At 38.0% G+C, this 27,962-nt stretch overlaps 1 protein-coding gene across 5 annotated transcripts in view; it reads right to left on the bottom strand.

Annotated features, from left to right (window-relative positions):
• The window catches only part of agtpbp1 (ATP/GTP binding carboxypeptidase 1), a 287,469-nt gene that overhangs the window by 188,482 nt on the left and 71,025 nt on the right, over nt 1–27,962 (bottom strand). For all 5 annotated transcript variants that reach the window (XR_005633318.1, XR_005633317.1, XM_039750596.1 and 2 more), the window contains exon 3: nt 21,500–21,630. Coding sequence is in view for 3 of the 5 variants with exons in the window: in XM_039750596.1 (XP_039606530.1) it covers nt 21,500–21,630 (131 nt within the window). In the remaining 2 variants the exon portion in view is untranslated. The remainder of the gene's footprint in view (nt 1–21,499; nt 21,631–27,962) is intronic.

Consider the following 27,962-nt stretch of genomic DNA (forward strand, 5'->3'; position numbering starts at 1 on the left):
AATAAGCGAGCGAGTGACATATACAACCATATTCATGAGTGCAGCTACTTCGGAAACAAAGCACGGTGTAAACCTAAAGTTTAAATTAAGTTCATAGACAGGCTGCCGCTGGCGTTTGTCATGCCCATGGCTAATGTGGGATACAAGTTTAATGAGACGCTATATATATATATATATATATATATATATATATATATATATATATACATATATACACACATATATATAATAAATAATAATAATAATACATTTTATTTATAGGCGCCTTTCAAACACTCAAGGACACCGTACATTATACACAGCAACCGACAAACAATACAGTACAATGTTTACATAGAGAAGGCATGATTAAAAAGATGAGTTTTAACTGAAGACTTAAACAGAGGAAGTGAATTAATATTGTAATAAGCGGAGACCAGAGACGTGGAAAGGTTTGGGGCAGCCACCCGTTTAATTCGGTTTCCCGGCTGCAAAAGTCTTTGAGGCATTTTAACAGTTGTTACAACAACAGAGTCCAAAACAGAACTGCCTGCCTAAGCAAAGGCAGTGAGCTTTATAGCACAGAGGGCGGAAATGATGTCGTCCTCTGGGCGGAACTGAAGTGACATCATCCTTGGGGCGGAACCGGAAGTGATGTGTCCTTCCTGGAAATGGCGACTCCTGGTGGGATTTCCCGGGTAAGACCTGCAGAGAACTCAGAAAGAGCGTCAGCATACCCCCCGGGCAGATGTATAAACAGTATTGTCTAAGCCATTCAGCTGCTTCCCATGCACACGTGTGTGACAATATATATATATATATATATATATATATATATATATATATATATATACACAGACACACACATATATATATATATATATATATATATATATACACACACACACACACACACATTGTGTGTATATATATATATATATATATATATATATACAGTGGAGGAAATAATAATTTGACCCCTCACTGATTTTGTAAGTTTGTCCAATGACAAAGAAATGAAAAGTCTCAGAACAGTATCATTTCAATGGTAGGTTTATTTCAACAGTGGCAGATTGCACATCAAAAGGAAAATCGAAAAAATAACTTTAAATAAAAGATAGAAATTGATTTGCATTTCATTGAGGGAAATAAGTTTTGAACCCCTACCAACCATTAAGAGTTCTGGCTCCCACAGAGTGGTTAGACACTTCTACTCAATTAGTCACCCTCATTAAGGACACCTGTCTTAACTAGTCACCTGTATAAAAGACACCTGTCCACAGAATCAATCAATCAAGCAGACTCCACACTCTACAACATGGGAAAGACCAAAGAGCTGTCCAAGGATGTCAGAGACAAAATTGTAGACCTGCACAAGGCTGGAATGGGCTACAAAACCATTAGCAAGAAGCTGGGAGAGAAGGTGACAACTGTTGGTGCGATTGTTGAAAATGGAAGGAGCACAAAATGACCATCAATCGACCTCGCTCTGGGGCTCCACGCAAGATCTCACCTCGTGGGGTGTCAATGGTTCTGAGAAAGGTGAAAAGAATCCTAGAACTACACGGGAGGAGTTAGTTAATGACCTCAAATTAGCAGGGACCACAGTCACCAAGAAAACCATTGGAAACACATTACACGCAATGGATTAAAATCCTGCAGGGCTCGCAAGGTCCCCTGCTCAAGAAGGCACATGTGCAGGCCCGTCTGAAGTTTGCCAATGAACACCTGAATGATTCAGAGAGTGACTGGGAGAAGGTGCTGTGGTCTGATGAGACCAAAATAGAGCTCTTTGGCATTAACTCAACTCGCTGTGTTTGGAGGAAGAAAAATGCTGCCTATGATCCCCAAAACACCGTCCCCACCGTCAAGCATGGGGGTGGAAACATTTTGCTTTGGGGGTGTTTTTCTGCTAAGGGCACAGGACAACTTAATCGCATTAACGGGAAAATGGGCCGGAGCCATGTATGCGTGAAATCCTGAGCGACAATCTCCTTCCCTCTGCCAGGAAACTGAAAATGGGTCGTGGATGGGTGTTCCAGCACGACAATGACCCAAAACATACAGCAAAGGCAACAAAGGAGTGGCTCAAGAAGAAGCACATTAAGGTCATGGAGTGGCCTAGTCAGTCTCCGGACCTTAATCCAATAGAAAACCTATGGAGGGAGCTCAAGCTCAGAGTAGCACAGAGACAGCCTCGAAACCTTAGGGATTTAGAGATGATCTGCAAAGAGGAGTGGACCAACATTCCTCCTAAAATGTGCGCAAACTTGGTCATCAATTACAAGAAACGTTTGACCTCTGTGCTTGCAAACAAGGGTTTTCCACTAAGTATTAAGTCTTTTTGTTAGAGGGTTCAAAACTTATTTCCCTCAATGAAATGCAAATCAATTTCTATCTTTTATTTAAAGTTATTTTTCGATTTTCCTTTTGATGTGCAATCTGCCACTGTTGAAATAAACCTACCATTGAAATGATACTGTTCTGAGACTTTTCATTTCTTTGTCATTGGACAAACTTACAAAATCAGTGAGGGGTCAAATAATTATTTCCTCCACTGTATATATATATATATATATATATATATGTATATATGTATATATGTGTATATATGTATATATATATATATATATATATATATATATATATACACCGAAAGGCTCACGTGAACTGACGCAGTGCGCAGACAAAAAGCAACAATTCCAAAGAGTGCTGAACAAAAAACGAATTACACAATTGAGAAGGCAGCAAAAAAATATGAAGAGTCTGATACATACAAGCATATTTATAAGTGCTGCTACTGAGGAAACAAAGCACACGGTGGAAAAAGTCAATGTCCCGCTAAAGGAAAACAGTGTTTAAAAAAAAAACCCGTGCATGCAGTGTGGCAAGTCTCAGATAAAGAAGACGACGAGCTGTTTATTAATGCAGTAAGAAACGAATCGATGAATGAAACCTGTTATCTTTACAACGATTGACAAACACGGAATGTAACTTGAACACAACACATCCTACAAATACGAATCTGATTGAAAGAAATAATGATACTCAAATTCTTGATGACAGCAACACTCTAACACTCACAAAACAATTACTGTATATTGACAATTATTTTACATTATTTTTAAAATGTTCCCTTTTCTTTTTCATAACTTCTTTAACACACTACTTCTCCGCTGCGATACGCGGGTATATATATATATATATATATATATATATATATATATATATATATATATGTTTCTGATCATCAAACACATTTAACCATTAGTCAAATATAACACAACTAAACACAAAATGCAGTTTTTAAATGATGGTTTTTATCATTTAGGGAGAAAAAAAATCCAAACCTACATGGCCCTGTGTGAAAAAGTAATTGCCCCCTGAACCTAATAACTGGTTGGGCCACCCTTAGCAGCAATAACTGCAATCAAGCGTTTGATAACTTGCAATGAGTCTTTTACAGCGCTCTGGAGGAATTTTGGCCCACTCATCTTTGCAGAATTGTTGTAATTCAGCTTTATTTGAGGGTTTTCTAGCATGAACCGCCTTTTTAAGGTCATGCCATAGCATCTCAATTGGATTCAGGTCAGGACTTTGACTAGGCCATTCCAAAGTCTTCATTTTGTTTTTCTTCAGCCATTCAGAGGTGGATTTGCTGGTGTGTTTTGGGTCATTGTCCTGTTGCAGCACCCAAGATCGCTTTAGCTTGAGTTGACGAACAGATGGCTGGATATTCTCCTTCAGGATTTTCTGGTAGACAGTAGAATTCATGGTTCCATCTATCACAGCAAGCCTTCCAGGTCCTGAAGCAGCAAAACAACCCCAGACCATCATACTACCACCACCATATTGTACTGCTGGTATGATGTTCTTTTTCTGAAATGCTGTGTTCCTTTTACGCCAGATGTAACGGGACATTTGCCTTCAAAAGTTCAACTTTTGTCTCATCAGTCCACAAGGTATTTTCCCAAAAGTCTTGGCAATCATTGAGATGTTTCTTAGCAAAATTGAGACGAGCCTAATGTTCTTTTTGCTTAACAGTGGTTTTGCGTCTTGGAAATCGGCCATGCATGCCATTTTTGCCCAGTCTCTTTCTTATGGTGGAGTCGTGAACACTGACCTTAATTGAGGCAAGTGAGGCCTGCAGTTCTTTAGATGTTGTCCTGGGGTCTCTGCGTTCTTGGGGTAATTTTGGTCGGCCGGCCACTCCCGGGAAGGTTCACCACTGTTCCATGTTTTTGCCATTTGTGGATAATGGCTCTCACTGTGGTTCGCTGGAGTCCCAAAGCTTTAGAAATGGCTTTATAACCTCTACCAGACTGATAAATCTCAATTACTTCTGTTCTCATTTGTTCCTGAATTTCTTTGGATCTTGGCATGATGTCTAGCTTTTGAGGTGCTTTTGGTCTACTCCTCTGTGGCAGGCAGCTCCTATTGAAGTGATTTCTTGATTGAAACAGGTGTGGCAGTAATCAGGCCTGGGGGTGGCTATGGAAATTGAACTCAGGTGTGATACACCACAGTTAGGTTATTTTTTAACAAGGGGGCAATTACTTTTTCACACGGGGTAGGTAGGTTTGGATTTTTTTCTCCCTAAATAATAAAAACCATCATTTAAAAACTGCATTTTGTATTTACTTGTGTTATATTTGACTAATGGTTAAATGTGTTTGATGATCAGAAACATTTTGTGTGACAAACGTGCAAAAGAATAAGAAATCAGGAAGGGGGCAAATAGTTTTTCACACCACTGTATTTGAATGGATGTATTCAAACCAATGTATATATCTGAACCAATGTATACATTTATGAACCAATCCTTTTTTCCTGAACGGCACCTCGTAATATTATATTATATACACTTTTTTGCTGCACAATTTACAAAGAAAAACTGAAATTTTAACAGAACACATTTTTTTTCCATGCAAAGAGCATCACAATTATTGTAACACTGATCATTTTACACACAGCTAATAAACTTTAAAAACTATTTTAAAAACTACTGGAACAATATGTACAAAGTGCAACCGACGCCATGGATGTAAATCACTAAGCCAACTGCACTTAAACTGGCTGCATGCAAGCAGACAGAGGGAAGTGCAGATGCTTGCAGGCTAGTCTTAGTGCAGTTTGAACTTCATTCAAACACTTCAAACAAATATGTCTCATGCAGTTAGTTATCGATTAAACAATAGACAAATATAGGGGAGCACAAAAAAAAATATCTATACAGTAAACCCTCGTTTATTGCGGTTAATCCGTTTCAGACTCTACTGCGATAAATGCATTTCTGCAAGGTAGGATTCTTTATTTATAAATCGAATATTTTCGCAGTTAGAGCATAGAAAACCTGTTTACGACCTTTTAAATACGTTTTTTAACATTATTAGAGCCCTCTAGACATGAAATAACACCATTTAGTCAAAGGTTTAAACTGTGCTCCATTACAAGATAGAGATGACAGTTCCGTCTCACAATTAAAAGAATGCAAACATATCTTCCTCTTCAAAGAAGTGCGCGTCAGGAGCAGAAAATGTCAGAGAGAGAGAGAGAGAGAGAGAGAGAGAGAGAGAGAGAGAAGAGAGAAAAGCAAACAATCAAAAATGAATACGTGCTGTTCGGGCTTTCAAGTATGCAAAGCACCGCACGGGAAGCATATCATATATCATTGAGGAGTTTTATTTAATACGTAATACGTGCTGTGATTGGGTAGCTTCTCAGCCATCCGCCAAAAGCGTCCCTTGTATGAAATTAACTGGGCAAACAAACTGAGGAAGCATGTACCATAAATTAAAAGACCCAATGACTGCAGAAATCAGCGAACCAGCGAAAAATCTGTGATATATATTTAGATATGCTTACATTTAAAATCCGCGATGTAGTGAAACCGCGAAAGTTGAAGCGCAATATAGCGAGGGATCACTGTATATCTTTATCTATCTATCTAGACAGAGACAGAGACAGAGACAGAGAGAGAGTCTTAGCTCTGTCCTCTATATGTACATAGCCAGTCCTAATAAGACAGTGGATATGTTTCTGCTTCCATCCTGCCTGCTATAGACAGCAGTAATTTATCTGTGGAAACTACAGACCCATTCAGATTGCTGCTCAAAAATAATCCTGAAAAATTTCTTTGATCTTAGTTTGTTCCCAACTAGAATTCAAGTATTCCTCCCCATTTAAACAGCACCAATTCATTAAAGAAACCCTTGCTTTGTTTTCCGACATGATTTTCACTAATACCAATCAATATGAAGAAAAAAAAAATCTGGTGGGATACAGAAAAAGCATTAATTTTATGTTATTTACCCAATATGAATTTAGAGATAAAGGTGAGACACTGAACAATAGTTTTACATATACTGTCACAAAAAAACCATTTTGTACCCAAAGTAAAATATCATTGTAAATATCAAGATTTTCCACATAAAGACATGTCATTGGAAAGTAGAATAAAATGGGAAATTATTACAACTAATGATATAAACTGCCTATGAACAGAATTAATAAGGTTAAAAAAATATTTAGATTCCCATTTACACTATATATAATTCCACACTGCAATATTATATTACTGCTATGATGATGCATGACCTTGAATCAACTCTTCTAAAGTGTACATCTTAGCTTTTTAGGCTGGTGAAGGCACTGAATGCCTTTATGACTAACTAGCAGAATACCCGCGCTTCGCAGCGGAGAAGTAGTGTGTTAAAGAAGGTCGAAAAGAAAAGGAAAAATTTGAAAAATAACGTAACTTGATTGTTAATGTAATTGTTTTGTCATTGATATGAGTGTTGTTCTCATATCTATCTATCTATCATATATATATATATATATACCAGCAGCAGCGAGAAGTAGTGTGTTAAAGAAGGAAAGAGAAAGAAAAGGAAACATTTTGAAAATAACGTAACATGATTGTCAATGTAATTGTTTTGTCACTGTTATGAGTGTAAGCTGTGATATATATATATATATATATATATATATAGCAAAATACCACCACAGCGATGTCATGTGTTAAAGAAGTTATGAAAAGAAAAGGAAACATTTTAAAAATAATGTAACATGATTGTCAAAGTAATTGTTTTGTGTATTTGGCAGCATCACAAAGTTTTTAGTCTAGCTGCATCAGAAAATGTACCACAACGTCTGACACGCTCCTTTTTAGTGTTTTCTCACAGCTTGGATTGCTGCTGTCATATATATATATATATATACACACACACACACATACATATATATACACATATCTACATATACACATATATATATATATACATACCCTTCTACATCATATATACACACACATAAATTATATATATGTGTGTATGTATGTATGTATGTATGTATGTGTGTATATATATATATATATATATATATATATATATATATATATATATATATATATATATATATATATATATATATATATACACACACACATACATACATATATATACACATACATATACTTGTGTGTATGTTTGTATGTGTCTATGTGTGTGTGTATAGCTTTGGTCACTGAGTGCAAGGGAAAAATAATAAAATAAAGTCTATAAGTTATTAAACAGTAAAACATTAACGTTTTAAGAAGTACAGGTACATTGAGCACTACTGGAGTGGTTTCAGGTAAACTACATTTTAAAGACTGTAACACAACAGGTAAGTAACTAACAGCAGCTAAAATGTATATGGATCATCTCTCGGTAGTAGATCCCTTTTGAAAGGCTACACGACGGCTGTGGTATAGAAATTACATTTTCTATGTGAACGTTCAAATTTGTGCCTCTGGTAATGTGCCTTACCGGCATTTAAAGAAATTTAGTTTTGTGTCCTCTGCACTGTTAAGAGAGAAAGGCTTTGGTTTGGGATAAAAGGTGTAAAGAAAGGAAAGTTGCCTTTTCTTTTATATAGTATAGAGAGATGTGTTCGCTGGCGTTATGATCGCCTTTTGGAGACAGTTGCGTTGGGTCTTGTGTAGACTGGTGAGACGTCCCGCCATTAATCGGCTGTGATGGCACTGTCAGTCCTCCACTGTGCGTGTCTTCATAATCCGAGGTGAGGATCTCATAATCGTATACGTGCAAAAGAAAGTGTGAATCGCCTTATTATTTTTCCGTGGTGTAGAAAAGGGGTCCCGTGTTTGCACTTGTCTGGGCTATAGCGCAGGGGGAGGATGAAAAAAATTAAAAGTGCTCACTTTGACTTAAGGCAGAAGCGCAGTCAGCGTCTCAAAGGCCGGCACAGCTATGCACGCTGGCTGCTCGACTTTTGCTGGACAGGAGACCACAGTTTTGCAGACACGTTCATGATATCAAAAGTCTCAGCGCTCTTTGGAGGTCATTCATATATTATATATATAGCAAAATCCCCGCCTCTACAGCGGAGAAGTAGTGTGTTAAAGAAGTAATGAAAAAGAAAAGGAAACATTTTAATAATAACGTAACATGACTGACATTGTCATGAGTGTTGCTGTCATATATATGCCTGCCTAAATAAGTCACCCTCGCTTTGCTCTTACTTTATTTACCGTTCATTTAATCATGGCTATTGGTGGAAAAATTATAAAATGGAAGGAGGATGGCTTTACCAAAACAATTATTGATGGCTTAATCGATTATTCATAAAGCTTGAATTGGTGATGTTTTTCTGTGTTAACCTCATATTTTTTCAGACTTCTTCTCAAACTAAGGTGGTGCCAGCGTATCAGCGAGAAGTAGTGTGTTAAAAAGCTAGAAAAGAAAAGGGAACATTTTAAAAATAACATAACATGACTGTCAATATACAGTATTTGTTTTGTGAGTGTTACCGAGTGTTGCTGTCATCAAGGATTTGATTATCATTATTTCTTTCAATCAGGTTCGTATTTGTAGGATGTGTTGTGTTCATGTTACATTCCGTGTTTGTCAATCGTTGTAAAGATGACAGGTTTCATTCATCGATTCGTTTCTTACTGCATCAATAAACAGCTCGTCTTCTTCTTTATCGAGACCTGACACACTGCATGCACGGGTTTTTACACTGTCTTCCTTTAGCGGGACATTGACTTTTCCAACGTGTCCTTTGTTTCCGCAGTAGTTGGATTTATGAATATGCTTGTATGTATGAGACGCTTCATGTTTTTGCTGCCTTTTCAATTGTGTAATTGGTTTTGTTCAGCGCTCTTTGGAACTGTTGCCTTTTATCTGTGCACTGCGTCCAGTTCACGTGAGCCACTCGGTGTACATGCATCGAAGGTTCCCAGCTGTGCTGGTGCCATCTCCTGCTATGTCCATGGCTGTATTTAATGTTACCTTAGTCCTGGCACTTAAAACTTTCTCTGGCAGTTTCGCTGAGTTTGTGTCAAACACCACCCTGACCATCTCATCTTCCTCTCCATAAGCACAGTCCTTCACCCGTGAATATTTACCCGTGGCAGTTTGCTATTGGATTGCGCTGACGGATGGCCTTATATGGGCAGGCACTAAATTACAAACGCCAGCGCAGCCTGTCTATGAACTTAATTTAAAGTGTAGGTTTATATCGCTTTGTTTCAAGTAGCAGAACTCATGAATATGGTTGTATATGTCACTCGCTCGCTTCTTATTGTTTCGCTGCCTTCTCAATTATATAATGCATGTTTTCTTCAGCGCTTTTTTCAGGTCTTCCTGGTTTTCTATGTGCGTGATTACGTGGGAGGCGTGATGATGTCACACGAAACTCCGCCCCCACGGCGTTGAAGCTCATCTCCATTACAGTAAATGGAGAAAAACTGCTTCCAGTTATGACCATTACGCGTAGAATTTCGATATAAAACCTGCCCAACTTTTGTAAGGAAGCTGTAAGGAATGAACCTGCCAAATTTCAGCCTTCCACCCACACGGGAAGTTGGAGAATTAGTGATGAGTCAGTGAGTGAGTGAGTGAGGGCTTTGCCTTTTATTAGTATAGATTCATGTGTTTTTTTTGTGAGATGACATTTGAAAGCATTCGTTCTTAGGAAATTATATCTACATTCATATAAAAGTGTAAGCACACCTCACAAAATGTTTTTTCTTTTCTAGCATATGTGGTAACATACAGTATGTAAATGTATCAAAATTTGATTGTTTAAACAGTTTCTGTAGCCACATTCACATTTTGCAGTTCATTGTATCATTTAAATAAACAAAATTTCACATGTGGAAGAAGTGCGTTCACACATATATCACTACATCAAATACCTAAATTTTCAATCAGGTGGCCTGGATTACAACATCATAAGAGAGGATCTTCTTTGATCCCTCTTATTTAAACCTAAGACATTTAGTTTGGTTTGCTATTTGTTGAAGTGTATGTTATCACTACATCTAGAATGTACAAACTCTCAGAGGCCTTTAGATAGAAGGTTATGGATGCCGAGGAGTCTGCGAAAATATTTAGAAAGAAATCCAAACAATTGAAAAATCAACCATTCCAATGACTGGAAGACTATCTACAAGTGGGAGATTTTTTTTTTTTTAAATTTTATTAATTTTATTGCAATCATTCCATATAAATCAATACATTTTTACAAAAAGTAGGATTGAGAACAAGTCGACCCCCCACCCGAGAGAGAGAGCAAGGCCAACGGAGTAAAACTTAAGGCTTGTAAACATACCCAAATTGATAAGTTTGATAAGCAAACAGAGATGAATGGAGAAGAAAAAGAAACACAGAAATAATTGCTTCCTCTGTGCTTTAAGAGCTTATTCTAAAATATTACTGATTATATCCTGCCATGTTTTGAAAAATATCTGTACAGATCCTCTGAGTATTTGATTTTTTCCAATTTCAAATAGTATAAAACATCGGTTTCCCACTGACTTAAAAGAGGAGAGTTAGGATTCTTCCAGTTTAGCAAAATAAGTCTGCATGCCAAAAGTGTAGTGAATACAATCACAGTTTGTTTGTCCTTCTCCACTTTAAACCCATCTGGAAAAACCCCAAACACAGCTGTTAATGGGTTAGGAGGGATTGTGAGTCCAAGGCTGTCTGAAAGGTAATTAAAAATTTTGGTCCATAATGATGTTAATTTGGTGCAGGCCCAAAACATGTGACCCAGTGAGGCTGGGACTTGATTGCAGCGTTCACAGGTTGGATCTTGCCCTGGAAACATTTTGGAGAGTTTTAGGCGAGACAGATGTGCTTGATATATAATTTTGAGTTGAATAATTGTATGCTTTGCGCATATGGAGCTCAAGTGAATTCTCTGTATTGCTATTTTCCACTCCTTTTCTGATATATTAATTGAGAGATCTTTTTCCCAGTGTCCTCTTGGATCTTTGAAAGGGAGGGATTGCAAAATAATTTTATACATTGCAGAGATGGTGTCTGAGAAAAAAGTGGGAGATTTCATACAACTTCCAGCTTGTCCAGGCCAAGTCACCTCAGCAATTTCAGTTCAACTGAATAATGCAAGATGCTGAAAAAACCCAGATTTTAATCTCAGGAGCCACAGGTAGGTCTTGTCACTGTTAACTGTCAAAGTGCACAAATTAGATCTGTTTGGGAAGAGGATCAAGAGGAAAACTTTGTTGCTCAGGAAGAAAATAAGGGCAAGACTAAAAGCAAAGACCAGACCAGGACTTTTAGAATAATATGTTCAGGACATTTGGCCACAGTACCAGAAGATATGTTTGTTAAAAGCAAAAGACAACATTTCATCAAAAGAATTGCAGATCAACTGTAAAGCACATTGATGGACATGTTATAGTTTGGGCCAGCTTTGCCACATCAGGTCTGGACAGCACAACATCACAGAATCCACTATGAATTCATCATTTTACCAGAAGGTGCTTGAGGATAATGTGAGACCAATTGTCGGAAGACTGAAGCTCAGCTTAAAGTTGACCTTGCAATGATCGTAAACATCTATATATATAATTCACTAAGGCAAGACACCCATGGAAAGCACGCCGGAAGGGGCGTGGATTCACTAAGCTGCCGACAAGTGAGACACCTATGGCGCACGCAGGAAGGAGGCATGCCCACCAACTCCAAGACCATTGGATACGACGACAACTCGCAGAGCCACGGCCATCAACTCTGACGCGACGACACAGAAAAAACGGCGTCATTTATATGCGTCTGTCGTAGAGGCAACATGCACCTCCAACCCATGCTGACTGTTCATAGAGGAATGTTTCTCGCGGAGATGAATCGCCATATGCAGCGTGTAAAACGGTTTGCGAGGGGTATCCCATGGGATCCTTAAAACATTCCTTTACAACTGAGGTTAAAACACAATGAAGTAAGCAGTCTTTAAAAACCGAGTTTTCAGTTACGACGCACGACCGCATACACCATAGCAAACTGTTTTACACGCTACATACAGCAATTCACATCCGCGACAAACATGCGTCTTCTTAAATGCTCCTGCACTTGGAGGCACAGGTAGCGAGGTGGGTGTGTACAGTTTCATTACCGTCTCACCTGCTTCACCAATGCAGGCCCTGCAACAGTCGAGACGCTCTCTCAGCAGCTGACCTTCTATGTGCCTGACCGGTTCACACAGACGCACCACACGACGCGGCAGGACTATCTAAGAAGAGGCATGTTTGTCGCGGATGTGAATCGTTGTATGCAGCGTGTAAAACAGTTTCCGAGGGTTTTCCCATGGTCTTAGACTCCGTGGCCGGGTCTCTGTCAGTTGCTCTTGCGACCGGGCACATGACCAGGCAGTGTGTAAGCTTCGAGTGCGAGGGTGGATGCAACAGGACCATCTAAGAAAAATCATGTCATGGCTGTGAATCGCTGTATGCAGTGTGTAAAACAGTTTGTTTGTCGCAAATGTGAATCACTTTATGCAGTGTGTAGAGCAGTTTGCGAGGGGTATCTTACAGTTGGTGGGCTAGTCTCTGTTAGTTGCTCTTGCGCACGGGCACATGACCAGGCAGTGTGTGTGTGCTTCGAGAGCGTGGGTGGACACGACAGCACCATCTAAGATGATTCATATTTGTCACGGATATGAATCGCTGTATGCAGCGTGTAAAACGCTGTATTGTATGTTGCCCTCTCCAGAGTTATATCTTTTCATTCACCTACAGTCGTATACACAATGAAGTAAGCCGTCTTTAAAAACCGAGTTTTCGGTTACGACGCATGACTGCGTGCACCATAGCAAACTGTTTTACACGCTACATACAGCAATTCGCATCCGCGACAAATATGAATCTTCTTAGATGCTCCTGCACTTTGTACACATCCCCCTCCCACCTCGCTACTACCGTGGTCGGGTGTCTTGGTTGATTATATATAGAAAGGCAGCCAAAACCGCACAGAGCAATGAAAAGTCTACGTGAGTCACAGGTGCATCTGGACTGTGCAAAGAAGACTCGAGTGACGAGTTGGAGGTGGGCACATGAGCAGGCAGTGCATAATGGACGAGAAATCAGCAGACTAGCATGACGGAGGGAGTGGAGTGGATGTCCTTCTCCTCTCCTCCCGTTCCACTCTGCGCGCCCGAGTGCCGCACGGACGATTGTGTGTTGGTTTGTTCCGTGCATTGTTACAATGTTGCTTTTCTTGCTGATTTACTACATTACCGATTTTTCAAATGTTAATTTTCTCCCTGCGCTTAAAAATCATTAAAAAACCGACATTATTATGCAGCGTATGGTACGCCGCGGGTTGGCTAGTACTATTAAAACCACCAAGCTGAAAAGAAAGAAATGTTTGCTTTGGAATGGTCTAGTCAAAGAGCAAATCTGAATCTCATCAAGATGCTGTGGGGGGATTTGAAACAGGCTTTGTATGTATGACACTCTTCAAAAATTGCACAGATGAAGTAATTCTGCATGAAGGAGTTTGTAACAACTTTTTTTGTATTTGATGTCAGACACTAGTAGACAGTTATAGGAAGTGCCTAATTAAGGTTATTTCTGCCAAAAGAGCAACACAAGCTATTAAAGCCAAAAGGGGAACTTACTTTTTCACAGATGGAAATGGCATCTCTGTTAATTTTTCACTGAATAAATTATAATAAATAAAAAAAATAAAAAAATCAAGCTTACAGTTACACCACATTTTTCTAAAGATACTTTTTAACTGAATGTCAAATCTTGATATACCCAAGCATGTTAAAAAGAAAAATTCTTTCAAGGAGCAGCACTTTTTTTAAACGACTGTAGAGAGTACAAAGGTACGGATGTCTTTCTGTTTCTATCCTGTTTCCTAACTCCTATAGATAATATTTATTTAGCTGTGGAAGCTGCAACGCCATAGATGTCTGCTCAAAAATAATCCTGAATATTTCCTTTGACCTTTGTTTGCCTCTAAGTCAAATACAGGTAGTCGTCCTGATTTAAGGTACACAGATTTTAATGAATATATACATATAACATTGCTTTGTTATTTGTCTTGGTTTTGAATGACACCAATCAAAATTAAAATCATCATCCAGTGGGAACTGAGCAAAAGCATTATTTTTTATATTATTCACCCTGTATGAAATTTAAGAAATAAAAAGTTAGATGCTGGAAAAGTACAATTCTTAATGCTAGTTTTGTTCAGTTTCTCTTAAAAGAAATCACTTCAGATCATTTAAAATATTATTTTGCACATATAAGGAAGCCATGGGAATGTAGACTGAAACTGGAAATAATTGATGATACAACTACAATTGTCTATTGGGAAAATGAATTATGTAGAACTAAGCACTGTAGTATTACAGTACTGCAATGACCCAGCATGATCTTGAATCAAATCTACTAAAGTGCATGTCTTAGCCCTTTAGGATGGTAATGCCTGTGAAATGTGCAATTAATAACATAGTAGATAATAATACTATAGAAAAATAATTACATTTATTGTGTTTGTTTTTATGACATAATTTAGGAGCACTGGTTCTTAGGATATTAAGCTTATTAATTGAGGATGTCAATGACACAGAATTCCTAGTGTAACATCATAAAAATATATTTATTATGTTCCTTTTCCTTTAGTGTCAATATAGAAATAACTCAGAATTTACTGGGCTTTTAAAAATAAAAAATAACTTCAATTAAATACATGACCTTTCTCACATTGCTTTCTAAATAATTCAAACAATGCAATGAATTCCTTAAAGAAAATAATTTGCCCTGCCGAGTACTTCTCATTTGATAAAATTATGAATTAACAAATACCTAAGTTTAGCTTTATTTACATGCCCCCCATGAAAAAATCATTATATGTCCTCTGGTTATTGGGAATTATAACCAGAAGTCATTTGTCTTGGCTTCCTACAAATTTGGTAACTACATATTTTTGCAACACCTTCTAAAGAAAATAGCTAAAAAGTGTAATAAAAAGACTAAATAGTATTTTGGTGTAAAAGTAACTACCTTCATCACTTCTATGGCGTAAAAACGAATCAAACTGAACACTGTCACTGTGTATGCATTTGAAATTAACCGAGTTGCCAGTGTTTTAGGTGTACTAAGCCTGATATACTACCATCACACTCATTCTTCATTCCAACATATATATCGCATGATAACCATATGTGGTATAAATTACACATTAGAATGGTAAATTATATTTCGTCTAGGTAAGTTGGTTCTAGCGTCTCTCAAGCAGCTTTTCATGCACAATCACAATCAGGGTTTCCAAGAATGATGCAAAAAGCAAAAAACCTACCTGTGATAGGTGATCCTGAGGACAAAAACAGCTTGTGGATTTTAGGGCCCAGAATGATGAGAATTGCACAGACAGATGTGCAGAAGGACAGAGAGATAGAAGGTTTTATTGCCCCCCAAGGGAAGATTAAAACTATCTAGAAACTCAAAAAAATAGAACTATTATAACAAACACCACCACCACCCCCCACCTTCCAAACACACATAAGAACTTCTGGTTTAGTAATGATAGAAGACCTATACCACCCAATAACGGAGCTGAAGGTGGGAATACAATGGACGTGTCTTTGGTCATTGCTCAATGTGGCAATATATTTTAATTTAATAACATTTTAAACATTTCAACAAAGCAGGTCAAGAATCCTAAAGTTATTACTGATTGGCATACAACCCGTCAGTACACAGAGCTCTTTGAACAGACATGGGTAACTAAATGCAGAACCTACACTGCACATATGATCCCCATCTAAAATTTCTTCCACTGGACAGTTGGTGGATTTTAATTGGCTTAGTCATGTGATGAAAAGATATCTTTTAATGCTTGTATATACAAAGCCTATGTTAAAAAAGTAATGGTTTTTCTTGGCTAAAGTTGCAATTCTTGCTTGAAACAATGAAAAAAGAATCAATAATCCTTAGTACAAATACATAAAACAGCATAATATATTATTTCAACTAAAAGGTAAACACATCAATACCAGAAATCTGTCAATATGCATTACATTTTAAATTACAAGAAATACACTAAAATGTGATTTAAATAAGATAAATAACATACTATGCCTCACTTTTTTCAGTTTAAGTCAAATAAAACATTTTTATACTATTTAATACATTAGGTTTTTTTTTTTAAAGAATTTAGCTGCCAGCAGAGGGTGCTACCTACCAGCCTAACAAGGATACATTTTATTCAGACATAAAGCTTTTATTAAGGATGGAACATTTGACACTGAGGCTTCGAAGCCTGTATCGCTTTAATGAAGCACACTGTTTAGAAGCAATGTATCAAAGCTTTGACTATCACTGAAGCACCTGGAGTGATCCAGCTGTTTTGAAGCTTTGTGCGCCACATACAGTAAAACAGGGATGTGAAACTGCTGGTGTATATAATACTGAAGTAAATGTGGAGTCCAGGAACCTATTATCCAACAATAAACACCATGCTATATGAGTCCTCTGTACAAGACTTTCTAATGTTTCATTAATAATCTAGGCTAGTGTAACACGTTCTCTAAACGCCCTTATCTGTTTTCAGCTCCACAACCACATTTCATAACTACTTAGTGCAGTTATTCCTTATACACTGATGGAAAACATTAATCTTTCATATTGACTCACAGCAAACATTTCTTGATATGAAAATGCTTTTATATAATTATGAATAAGCAGTGACTTACAATGTATTGCAGTGTCTTGCCAGCTCAGAGTACCAAAGGATTTTTGTTGTTTACCTAGCTAACAAAACAGTACTAATGAGTGTCAACAGCATTCCATCATTTAAGTGAACAGCTTCAGTGCCAGTTGTAGGGGAGCCGATATAAATAGGAAGCCTGCCAAAGTCACAAAAAGAATTAAAAATACTGCAGCAACAGTGAGCTGTTCATAAAAGGATGGCCAAGCCACCTAAAAGAACAAGAATCCGATGGTACTCCGTGTAAGTGAACACTGACTCAGTTTTACAATATTCATAATGGCAACAAATAACATCTTTAGGACAAAACATTTAAACATTACTTTATCATACAAAATTGTTGCCCATATTGATATGTACATGTACCGCAGGATATTAATGACAACATTATCATGAGATCAAAATGAACACACAGAGCATTCTTGGTTTCAATTGAGTAGGTGCACTAAATGGCAATGCAAACAACAAGGACTTGTACAGTCATGGCAAAAGTTTAGAGACACAAATATTCATTTTCACAAAGTTTGTTGCCTCAGTTTTTATTATGGCAATTTGCATATGCTCCAGAATGTTATGAAGAGTAACAGGTGAATTGTAATTAATTGCAAAGTCCCTCTTTTTCATGAAAATGAACTTAATCCGAAAAAAAACATTTCCATTCAATTTCAGCCCTGCTGACATCATTTTAGTGATCCTCTCGTTAACACAGGTGAGAGTGTTGACGAGGACAAGGCTGGAGATCACATTGTCATGCTGATTGAGATCATTCATGTGTGGGGTTGCTTCTCAACCAAGGGAGTGCGCTCACTCACAATTCTGCCTAAGAAAACAGCCATGAATAAAGAATGGTACCAAAACACCCATCGAGAGCAACTTCACCCAAACATCTGAGAACAGTTTGGTGATGAACAATGCCTTTTCCAACATGATGGAGCACCGTGCTATAAGGAAAAAGTGATAACTAAGTGGTTCAGGGAACAAAACATTGAAATTTTGAGTCCATGGCCAGGAACCTCCCCAGACCTTAATCCCATTGAGAACTTGTGGTCAATTCTCAAGAGGCGGGTGGGATAAACAAAAACCCACCAATTATGACAAACTCCAAACACTGAATACTCAAAAAGGGGCCGCCATCAATCAGGATTTGGCTCAGAGGTTGATTGACAGCATGCCAGGGCAAATTTCATAAACTTAATGTAATTGTCAATAAAAGCCTCTGAAACTTATGAAATGCTTGTAATTATACTTCATCTGACAAAAAGATCTAAAAACAATTAAGTAGCAAACTTTGTGAAAACCAATACTTCGGTCATTCTCAGAACTTTTGGCCACAACTGTATTGTGTGCTATCTCTGCTGTGAGCTCATAGCTACTATGACATTAGCAAACCAACAAATATTAGTATTTTCAAAGCTTCAAACCATTTTTCATCACAATCAAGAAGAAACTTCACAGGACTTCATTCACCCATCACAAGCATAAACAGTTGTATAAACAAGAAACATGTACGGAAGCAAAATTTTATTATTAGAGAGAGATAGAAAATTATTAAAAAATATCGGACACAAGCACAATCAAACAAAAAATAAATTTTAGAACAATTTATAAATATGAAATTGCTTTCCGAGCATTTTTTATATTATGATGCGTTTTCCAGTCTTTGTTATGTATTTGTACTTGTACAATTTGCAACAAATGTAGTACGTCGAAATAGTGACTACTAGTGTGGGTGTACTTGTGCTCAAGTGTCCCCTATATACCATAAGATCACAACACTTGAACTCAGTGGTGCCACACTATCTTCTGGTCACTAGGTACCTTGAGCTGGATTAACTCGGTTAGAAAATGGTATTTTATTATAACAGACCTCCAACAAAAAATCTGATATAAATAAAAACAAACAAGAAACTAAAGCTACATTCTTCAGCTTGGGGTTGCCTTGCTGCATAATTATTGCTGGATAATTCACCATCACAGAATCCACTGTTAATTTTACTTTATACCTGAGGGTTCCTGAGAATAATAAGAGACCATCTATCAGGGCCTGAGCAACTCACCACCACAGAAGTCAATATTAATTTTTACTTCATACCAGACGATGCACGAGTATAATGGGAGACCATTTATTGGAAGGCCAAAAGTGGACCTTGAAATGTGGACAATGACCTTAAATATACCAGTAAATCTACCAAATGGTTGAAAAAAAATAAGACTGCAGGGTTATGGAACAGCCATGTCCAAGGGCAGATCTAAATCTCATCAAGATGCTGTAGGGCATTTGAAATGGGCTATATACAGTGTTTAGTTGTATGAAATGAAATCAAATGTGAAAAACTGGCTGTGCAAAAATATGGGTACCCTTGTAATTTTGCTGATTTGAATGCATGTAACTGCTCAATACCGATTACTTGCAACACCAAATTGGTTGGATTAGCTCATTAAGCCTTGAACTTCATAGACGTATGTGTCCAATCATGAGAAAAGGTATTTAAGGTGGTCAATTGCAAGTTGTGCTTCCCTTTGACTCTCCTCTGAAGAGTGACAGCATGGGATCTTCAAAGCAACTCTCATTATCATGTTCAGTATCATGGTTTAGGGGAAGGCTACAAAAAGCTCTCTCAGAGGTTTAAACTGTCAGTTTCGACTGTAAGGAATGTAATCAGGAAATGGAAGGCCACAGGCACAGTTGCTGTTAAACCCAGGTCTGGCAGGCCAAGAAAAATACAGGAGCGGCATATGCACAGGAGTGTGAGAATGGTTACAGACAACCCACAGATCACCTCCAAAGACCTGCAAGAACACCTTGCTGCAGATGGTATATCTGTACATTGTTCTTCAGTGCAATTTGCACAAAGAACATCTGTATGGCAGGGTGATGAGAAAGAAGCCCTTTCTGCACTCATGCCACAGAGTTGCTTGTTGTATGCAAATGCTCATTTAGACAAGCCAGATTCATTTTGGAACAAAGTACTTTGGACTGATAAGAGAAAAATTCAGTTATTTGATCATAACAAAAAGCATTTTGCATGGCGGAAGAAGAACTCCGCATTCCAAGAACAACACCTACTACCTACTGTTAAATTTGGTGGAGGTTCAATCATGCTGTGGGGCTGTGTGGCTAGTTCAGGGACTGGGGGCCTTGTTAAATTCGAGGGTCAGATGAATTCAACCCAATATCAACAAATTCTTCAGGATGTTCAAGCATCAGTCACAAAGTTGATGTTACGCAGGGGTTGGATATTCCAAAAAGACAATGACCCAAAACACAGTTCGAAATCTACAAAGGCATTCATGCAGAGGGAGAAGTACAATGTTCTGGAATGGCCGTCACAGGTCCCCTGACTTGAATATCATAGAAAAGCTATGGGATGATTTGAAGCAGACTGTCCATGCTCAGCAGCCATCAAATTTAACCGAACTGGAGAGATTTTGTATGGAAGAATGGTCAAAACTACCTCCATCCAGAATCTAGACACTCATCAAAGGCTACAGGAGGCATTCTAGAGGCTGTTATATTTGCAAAAGGAGGTTCATCTAAGTACTGATGTAATATCTCTGTTGGGGTGACCAAATTTATGCACCTGTCTAATTTTGTTATGATGCATATTGCATATTTTCTGTTAATCCAATAAACTTAATGTCACTGCTGAAATACTACTGTTTCCATAAGGCATGTCATATATTAAAAGGAAGTTGCTACTTTGAAAGCTTAGCCAATGATAAACAAACATCCAAAGAATTAAGAGGGGTTTCCAAACTTATTCATATGACTATACATAAGATACCCCTCAAACATCACATTGCTGAAAGAATTCTACATGGAGGAGTGGGAAAAACTACTTACCCACTTGACAATGTTTTTGCCAAAATGGGTAATACCACCTATTACAGTCAAGGGTGGACTTACTTTATCCATAGACAGGAATGGCATATTTGTTAAATTTTCATTGAATAAATTATTGTAATACATTACATTAACTTATTTGGCTGATGCCTTTATCCAGCGTGACTTACAACATTTAAAAAATTGGTTACATTTCTTTTCGTTTTCCAATTGGAGCACAGTTAGGTCAGGTGACTTGCTCATGGCCACACAGTGCCAGTAGAGGGATTTGAATCCATAACCTCAAGGTTTGAAGTCTAAAGTCTTAACCTCAATGTAAAATTACTATTGAAATGAAGATGTTAAAAAAAAAAAAAAAAATTCACTTGTAGTTTTTAAGAAGACTGTGTATGAAAACACTGCAAACAGAATTAATTGTAAAATATATCTAGAAACTTGATGAATGGCAAACTTGATAAGTAATTATGTTTGCCAAAAGAAGAATTTCCCTTCAAGGTAAGTTTGATGTGCCTTTTCCACAATACTTTTTTTTTTAGGTCAAAAGTAGTGATTGTGGTGACCTTTTTTCATTAAAAGGAAAAAAGTGCAGGCCAATTGTGTGTTAACTTCGTTCACAAGTTACTTTTATAGAGGTCAGAAACATTACCTTGGGTTTGAATTAGATGAAGAATCTTTGATGTTATGTGCTTTGCATTTTCTGTATCAAACATCACAGGATCTGCATTTGCCTTCTCCAACTGAGAAAGGAGTATGAGGATCCTTGAATTACTGGAAACTCTGGGGGGAAAAAACACAATAAATGCATTTAAACAAAAGGAAATCTATTTTCAAATGTGGCTATGGTTGGATTACAGTTAAACACACTGAAGGTTTAATAGACCACCTAAACAGCAGTAGCTGAAAAAGCATCAAAATTGACTTCCTTTTTTTTTGTAAATGTAGTAAGAATTACATTCTTTTGTAAGATGATATAAATTGCTCGTTCTACCTATGTTCAATTGTTCAATTCTGGAACAAGGTCTTAATACTTCTTCAACTTAAAAGTCGCTTTGAATAAAAGATTAAGCCAAAATGAGTATGTTTAAATGCAACTGTCAAATTTTAAACACAGTGCTAGTTAAGACTTCACGGTAAGTATTATTAAGCCATTCCAAAGAGTACAAAAGGTACTATAAATTTCTCAATTCCGTTTACATAGTTTCCTAGGATATGCAAGAACATGTTCACAACTAATGATTCTGGGGCACTATAAACAATATAAAGAAATAATAGGACCCTTAACATTGTTAATTTAGATTTTTCACTTTAATTCAATCACTCAAAATTATATTATATGAAACTTTATTCAAAATTCCACTTAAGGGCATTTTGAGCTGATTTTGAGCTATTTTTGGAATTACTTGTTCAAATGGAAAAATCCCATTTTTCAATGGATTGAAAATGCAGTGAGATCATAATACTACATATTCTTCTTCTTTCAGCTGTTCCCGTTAGGGGTCGCCACAGTGGAAAATCTTCTTCCAGGTCGCTCTGTCCTCTGCATCTTGTTCTGTTACACCCATCACCTGCATGTCCTTTCTCACCACATCCATAAACCTAAACTTAGGCCTTCCTCTTTTTCTCTTGCCTGGCAGCTCTATCCGTAGCATCCATCTCCCAATATACTCAGCATCTCTCCTCTGCACATGCCCAAACCAAAGCAATCTTGCTTCTCTGACTTTGTCTCCCACCCATCCAACTTAAGATGACCCTCTAATGTACTCATTTCTAATCCTATCCATCCTTGTCACACCCAATGAAAATCTTAGCATCTTTAACTCTGCTACCTCCAAGCTCTGTCTCCTGCTTTCTGGTCAGTGCCACCGTCTCCAGCCAATATAACATAGCTGGTAGATCATATTATTACATATTACCTCTAAATGAAAAGGAAGCTTGAAATCATCAACTCTTCTAATTTTCATTAGAAAGCAGAAATAACATATTTATGTGCTCACTAATAATTCTGGACTTCTGCTTATGTTTGCTTGCTTTGCATGCTCAGTTTTGTGACTTGAAACACAGTCCTTTTTTTGCTATTTTTTCGTCTTTCTGCATTTATCTGCATCATGGCGTTCTTTTGAACATAAAGCAGACACTTATTATGATCATATAGTATTAGGTTTGTTAAAAGAAGTCCCTGCTGACACAATAAAAGGTCCTCTATGTTCCTTTTAAGGCTAGTATATGGGCTTAACAAGGACATAGAGAATGTGTAAAAAAAAAACAACAAAAATAGATGTTCAAAGCAAAAGGAAAACAGATATACTTACAGCAGCTATGATCATCACAATATATAACCAACAGCCAAAAATGCAATCAACCAAACAAATAAAATGAAAGAAAATAATTAGAAATGAAGTAAAATGCAAAGGATTGTTTTTAAGACCTATATAAGAGTCTATGAGACCTAGCATTTTCCAAAGAAAACAAAGACAAATATATTACAGCAAAATATCAAAGTTTACATATATTTTACTTATTTCAATTGTAATGATTCAGAGACACCTCATGTGCCATCAACTTTTTCTTTCTTTGCTACCAACTTTTACATGACACGAAGAAAGAACATCATTTATAACTAATGCATTACACTTAGTGTGCAAATGGCCCTACAGTACTTGCAGTTGCCTCAAGATTAATGTGTGTCAGACTTGAATTTTCCATCCATTCCATTAACCCAAGTTCTCTAATTCACTGTTGCGGGTAGACAGATTTACTGTACCAGCACTGAGTATAAGGCATGAGTGACATCCCCATCTTAAACCATGCTCATGCTAGAGTGTGCAAATTGTTGTTTTTAACAATGTGCTTAAATTAATCAAGCATGTTTTTGGGAAAGGGAGTGACAATCTAAAACACAACTTGAGAGTCCATGCATTCACTGTCTCATGTAACCTCACAAGATAGACAACTGTGAGTGTGCGTGTTAATGGTAAGCGCACCACAAATAAAGCTAAGAGTAGCTGCCTAAAACTGAGTGATCAAACAGCTCCAGGGGATAAATAGCCTGGCAATCTACATCATCTATATATATAATTCACTAACGCAAGACACCCATGGAATCCGGCATGGATTCACTAAGCCACCGACAAGTAAGACACCTATGGCACACGCAGGGAGGAGCCACGCCCACCAGCTTCAAGACCATTGGATACGATGACAACTCGTAGAGCCATGCCCACCAATTCAGACGCGACGACAGAGAAAGAATGGCGTCATTTATATTCGTCTGTCGTAGAGGCCTCATGTACCTCCAAGCCACCTTGACTGTTCATAGCGGCATGTTTCTCGTGGAGGTGAGTCGCAATATGCAGCGTGTAAAACGGTTTGCGAGGCGTATCCCATGGGATCCTTAAAACAATCCTTTACAACTAAGGTTAAAACACAATGAAGTAAGCAGTCTTTAAAAAGCGAGTTTTCGATTACGACGCACAACCTCGTGCACCATAGCAAACAGTTTTACACGCTACATACAGCAATTCGCATCCGCGACAACCATGCGTCTTCTTCACTCACGGACAATTATATGTTGCTCTCTCGAGAGTTCCATCTTTTCATTCACTTTCTGTTGTATCCTCAAACCCTCCCTTTTTTAGACAACTGTGTCTTTCCAGAAGTTTTCAACCATCAATAAATATGTGGCGTTTGTTATGCCGCGGGTTTACTATTGTTTTGTATTTTGCTCTCTCCAGAGTTCCATCTTTTCATTCACTTACTGTTGTATTCTCACACCAACCCGTTTTAGATAACCGTGTCTTTCCATTGAGCGTGTGTCTACCCGGCGCAGTGAGGTGTGGGTAAGCTGTTGAACCCCATTTGGGTTGCAAACCGTGGAATTCCCACTAAATGCGACTCATACACTCCCACTGGTTACATCCCTACCTTTTGTACACACCCCACTCCCACCTCGCTACTACCGTGGTCGGGTGTCTTGGTGGATTATATATAGAAAAGCAGCCAAAACCACACAGAGCAATGAAACGTCTACGTGAGTCACAGGTGCATCTGGACTGTGTTAAGACGACAACGACTCAAGTGACGAGTTGGAGGTGGGCACATGAGTGGGCAGTGCATACTGAACGAGAAATCAGCAGACTAGCATGACACAGGGAGCTGAATGGACGTCCTTCGCCTCTCCTCCCATTCCACACTCCGCGACTAAGCGCCATGCACCCCAATGCCTTCGTCTGGCAGAAGGCGCGATGGTGATCCGCCAGTTTTCAGTCACGGACGATTGTGTGTTGGTTCGTTCCGTGCATTGCTACAATGTTGCTTTTCTTGCTGATTTATTACATTACGGATTTTTCAAATGTTAATTTTCTCCCTGTGCTTAAAAATCATTAAAAAACCGGCCTGATTATGCGGCGTATGGTACGCTGCGGGTTGGCTAGTAACATTTAATTGCAAGACGTGGATCATACTCAATCGCGTGGAGGTGGTTTGGTTTTAAAAGACTGATGTCGCTTAAAAGATGGCATCCTGCAAACTACGTCAGATATTGTTTACTGTTAAAGACAGCTCGACATTTAAAGTGTCTCACCATCTGCAGTGAAACTGATCTAGTACAGAGTCCTGTAGCTGCCAGGCTAACAAAAAATCAGTTCACATAAATTATGCAATTTGTTCAAACAGATTCTTTTTATTTCAGGTGCTTTTTATTTCACAAGTCATCTTGGCTTGGTGGAGTTCCTTGATTCAAAAGCACATTTTTATTATCTTCTGTTATTTAAAACACTTGTACAGATCCCCGCCTCCTTGCCCTACTGTGATGAAAACCCAATAAAACAGGAATTCAGAGAAAGTGAGTCAATGCACACTGCCATTGAAATTGAGATCAACAGCTACTTCATGATATCTGAGGTGAACTGTGATGTAAATCCACTTGAGTGGTGCACCTTTCTAAAGGCAGTTTGTCTTCTCTCAGTAATCTTTGTTGCAAACTTGCACTGGTTAAGCACACAATTCGGTCACGTATAAGGGAACTTTTAATCTCCCTGAAATTGCATGTGCCTGCTAACACTCTCAGATCTGTGACGTTAGTTGTCTATATTTTCTCCCCTTGCCTGATTTCTTGAAAAAAAATATGAACCTCTCTACAGTTTTGTTTATTTTTGGGTTGTAATGTTCATCAAATTTATGTATCATCAAGCTCATGGTTAACTCATCAGGTCTTACATCACCGGTCAGCGCCTGACACAATTCTCTGCCGCTCTCTCCAATAAGATAACGGAAAAATCTGAACTTAGTGTTTTCCTCTGCCTCTGGCATTGCAAGTTCTGTGTATAATCTGAAATCATCCTTCCATGTTCTCCATGACTTCGCCAGGTCTTTAGCATCAAGGCTTTATACCCTGCGTCCTCTCATTAAACTTGTATCTCGCGAATATCTCGTTGCGATCTTGTGATTTCCACGGCTTTATTTAATTTTAGCTCAGATCCGGCACATAAAAGTTTCTCTCGCACTTTCGCGGAGTTTGTGCCAAACACTATTCTCTCTCTGACCATCTCATCTTTGTTTGCATAAGCACAGCCCTTCACCAGCAATTTTAACTCCATTAGAAAGTGATCAAAACTCTCGTTTATACCCTGCGTCCTCTCAGTAAACTTGTATCTCGCGAATATCGTATTCGTCTGGCATGACAAACTCAAACGGCAGCATGTCTATGAACTTAATTTAAACTTAAGCTTGCACCTTGCTTTGCTATTCGTTTGCATAAGCACAGTCCTTCACCAGCAATTTTAACTCCATTACAGCAATTTTAACTCCCTTACAAAGTGATCAAAAGTCTTGTTTACACCCTGCGTCTTCTCATTAAACTCGTATCTCACGAGTATCGTATTCATCGTAGGCATGACAAAACGCCAGCAGCAGAGTGTCTATTAATTTAATTTAAACCACCGGTTTACACCGTGCTTTGTTTCTGCAGTAGCTGCACTTATGAATATGCTTGTATGCGTCACTCGCTTCATATTCTTTTGCTGCCTTCTCAATTGTGTAATGTGTTTTTTGAACAGGTTTCATTCATCGAAGTACTCGTGAATCTAAGATGTTTTATAGGCACTCCCGGTATTAAGCTGTGGATTTGCCTGCAAATATTTAGCGGCAGTGTGTCTATGAATGTAATTTAAACTTAACCTTTACACCTTGCTTTCCTATTGTTATGTGTACAAAGGCTTCTTCAGCATCAGAGGGTTTCCGCAGTACCTGCACTTATGAATATGCCAAGCACAGTCCTTCACCCGCGAATATTTACCTTATATGGGCAGGCACTCAATTACGTGGGAGGCGTGATGATGCGGGATGTAACTCCGCCTCAAACGGCGACCGAGCAGCAGGCTATGGCCGTATATATATATATATATATATATATATATATATATATATATATATATATATATATATATATATATATATATATACACACACACACACAAACACACACACATACATACATGTATACAGTGGAGGAAATAATTATTTGACCCCTCACTGATTTTGTAAGTTTGTCCAATGACAAAGAAATGAAGTCTCAGAACAGTATCATTTCAATGGTAGGTTTATTTCAACAGTGGCAGATTGCACATCAAAAGGAAAATCGAAAAATAACTTTAAATAAAAGATAGAAATTGATTTGCATTTCATTGAGGGAAATAAGTTTTGAACCCTCTAACAAAAAAGACTTAATACTTAGTGGAAAAACCCTTGTTTGCAAGCACAGAGGTCAAACGTTTCTTGTAATTGATGACCAAGTTTGCACATTTTAGGAGGAATGTTGGTCCACTCCTCTTTGCAGATCATCTCTAAATCCCTAAGGTTTGAGGCTGTCTCTGTGCTACTCTGAGCTTGAGCTCCCTCCATAGGTTTTCTATTGGATTAAGGTCCGAGACTGACTAGGCCACTCCATGACCTTAATGTGCTTCTTCTTGAGCCACTCCTTTGTTGCCTTTGCTGTATGTTTTGGGTCATTGTCGTGCTGGAACACCCATCCACGACCCATTTTCAGTTTCCTGGCAGAGGGAAGGAGATTGTCGCTCAGGATTTCACGATACATGGCTCCGTCCATTTTCCGT

This window comes from Polypterus senegalus, chromosome 4 (assembly GCF_016835505.1).
Source record: "Polypterus senegalus isolate Bchr_013 chromosome 4, ASM1683550v1, whole genome shotgun sequence".
In the NCBI taxonomy this organism is placed as follows: domain Eukaryota; kingdom Metazoa; phylum Chordata; class Cladistia; order Polypteriformes; family Polypteridae; genus Polypterus; species Polypterus senegalus.